The sequence below is a fragment of the Trypanosoma grayi genome (genome assembly GCF_000691245.1).
Source record: "Trypanosoma grayi strain ANR4 Tgr_457_V1, whole genome shotgun sequence".
Lineage (NCBI taxonomy): Eukaryota > Euglenozoa > Kinetoplastea > Trypanosomatida > Trypanosomatidae > Trypanosoma > Trypanosoma grayi.
This window is the reverse complement of record NW_008826076.1, coordinates 11,182-13,670: the sequence shown is the minus strand read 5'-3', so window position 1 is coordinate 13,670 and position 2,489 is coordinate 11,182. Positions and strand designations below refer to the sequence as shown.

Sequence of the window (2,489 nt, the reverse complement as noted above, 5' to 3'; positions counted from 1 at the left end):
CTTGGTGTGTCTTTTTTTTTTAGTTCTCCGTGCTGCCTTTTGCTTGTTGCACCGTTCGTATGCCCGGGGGGGGGGAGCGGTGCAACGGTATTCGGTGTCGCCAGCCCCTCTGGTTTTTGATTTCCATCTGTCAGAGATTGCTGGCGCCGCCGTTGCTGCTTCTGCTGCAGCTAAGCGCATGCCTCTCTCTTCCCCTCTCTCTCTCTCTCTGTGTGCGTGTGTGTATATATATATCCCCGCACGCACCCCCCTAGTTGCTAGTGAAACAACATAACATATACGGCGGAGACCACGCGGGGGGGGAGGGGGCGATGACGGCGCCTGGCGATGCGGCGTCGAGCGACCTGGCGTCTTCCTACACCTCTGGCTGCGCGCTTACCCTGGGATTTGACAACCTGACAATGTACCGCGACAAGTCCGTGGTGATCGATAACGCTGCTGGCATCATACATGGTGGTCGTCTCACCGCAATTGTGAACTGTAGTGGCACGCAGAACGATTCGTGCCTCCTCAACGCGCTGGCTGGACAGGAGGAGTGCGCGAGTGGCACTATCATGATGAACGGTGTCCCTGTCGATGCTCCCGCGTATCTGCAGCGAACTGTGCTCATTGACGAGGGATTCACCGCCTTCGAAGAGCTCACGGTGCGGGAGAGCATCGAGTACGCCGCGTCGATGCGCGTCGCCACTCGGGCCTTCACCGTGCAGGAGATCATGGAGGAGCTGCTGCTCGAGGAGGTTGCGGACCGAGTGGTGCGTCACTGCTCCCTCTACGTGCGGCGGCGGGTCTCCCTCGGCAAGGAGCTGCTGCTGAACCCGGAGGTGCTCTGCTTCGACCAGCTGCTGGAGGGCTTGTGGACCTATGAGGCGCAGGAGTTCATGCGCCTCCTCCGACGAATCGCGGCACCTCCTCCTCCTCCTTTACTTCCTCCGTCGGTAGCTGCTGATACTACCGCTGTCACCACCATAGCTGCTCCACAGACCTCATCTCTAAGGTCACTCGGTGACACCTCTGCGATAGAAACCTCGTCGTCTGTCAGCCACAACATCGAGTGGGGCGTCCAGCGGCGGTGTGAGCGCATCGTTCTTGTCTCGATGGCTCAGCCGCGTTGGGCGATGCTGAAATATGTTGACGATGTCATACTCCTCGACCGTGAGCGCTGTGTTTTTTGTGGAACGCTGCAGGAGCTTCTCGTTGCGATTCGAGCGGATCCCGCATCGGGGCTCGTAGATAATGCCATAAGTTCGCTCTATCGGCTAGCTTCAAACGCGGAGACTTCGCTTTCTGCCACCTTTGCGCGCTCTGGCAACGCAGAACGTGTGCAGAAGAATGTATTGCAATTCTTTCACAAGTGTGCAACCGGGTGGGAGGCACGCGGCGGCTCAACGTACTCAAGCCCTGGCGCACACGTTCGGTTGTACTACATGCTGAAGTACTCCTTGTTGCAGGTGCGGCACAACCTCCTCGTGGGCGGATCTCTCTTCGTCCTGCTCGTCATACTCGCGGTGGTGCTGGCGGCAGTGTACAACAGCCAAGAGGGACAGAGTGGGATGCAGAACCGCATTGGCATCATCTTCTTCCTCGTGAGCTCAACATTCCTGCACAGCATCCTCTCCCTCGACGCACAGAGAAAGGAGTACAATAGCTTCCTGCGCCACCGCACACATGGATACTATGGCGTCTTCACTTACATGACATACGCCGTGATATACTGCGCCTTCGAGCGGGCCTTCTCGTTGTCGGTGTTTACATTCGTCGTGTTCTGCGTTTCCAACATTGTGGAGAAGTGGGATTACTACCTCCCCACCATGGAGCTTGTGCTCATTGTGGGTGTCATGTCTTTCTGCAGTCACTTTGTAGTGTTCTTCTTCTGTACGGTGATATGGACGCGCCGATTGGCTATGTTTGCCCTCTTCGCTGTCTACACGCTGAACTTACTTCTCGCCGGCATTATTCTCAATCTTACTACGTTGCCGAAGCCTTTCCAATTCCTCTCGAACGTCTCAATTATTCGGCTCGCGTACGAGTCCTCCATTTTGTCGCAGTTCCTCGGCAGAGACTTTGGCTGTGTGCCGAACAAGGAGACGATGTGCTACACCGGGCCGCAGTATGCAACCTTTTTAGGCTTTAAGGAATCACGGCAGTGGACCAACGTCGGCATCCTCGCTGGCATCTCCGGGCTGCTGGTTCTTGGCTCTCTCGTTGCAATGCTGTGGCACCGCCCACCACGCACCCGAGGCTGCAGTACACTCTGAGTGAGCAGCATTGCATGCATGTGGGAATGGAAAAGAGCTGCTGTTGCAGACTGCTGCTGGTTGCCGTGGTGATTGTTTTGGCGGCAGCATGACTTCGGTGATTTATCGGGAGTGTGGGCAAGATGCAGTTGGTGTGCCTGCATGTTTCCACTTCATCTGATAACACATTTCGTGCCGATTCTTGCTTCTCCCCTCCCCCATCTACACGCATTGCCCTCTCACTCTTTACTGCCT

The 2,489-nt window shown here is 56.3% G+C and overlaps 1 protein-coding gene across 1 annotated transcript; it reads left to right on the top strand.

Moving 5' to 3' along the window:
• Nucleotides 1-311: 311 nt before the first annotated feature.
• Nucleotides 312-2,255, top strand: DQ04_04571070 (ABC transporter; the record flags this gene model as incomplete). Its single annotated transcript, XM_009313670.1, has 1 exon — nt 312-2,255. One exon carries the CDS (start codon nt 312-314, stop codon nt 2,253-2,255), a length of 1,944 nt encoding a protein of 647 aa, XP_009311945.1.
• Nucleotides 2,256-2,489: the final 234 nt, after the last annotated feature.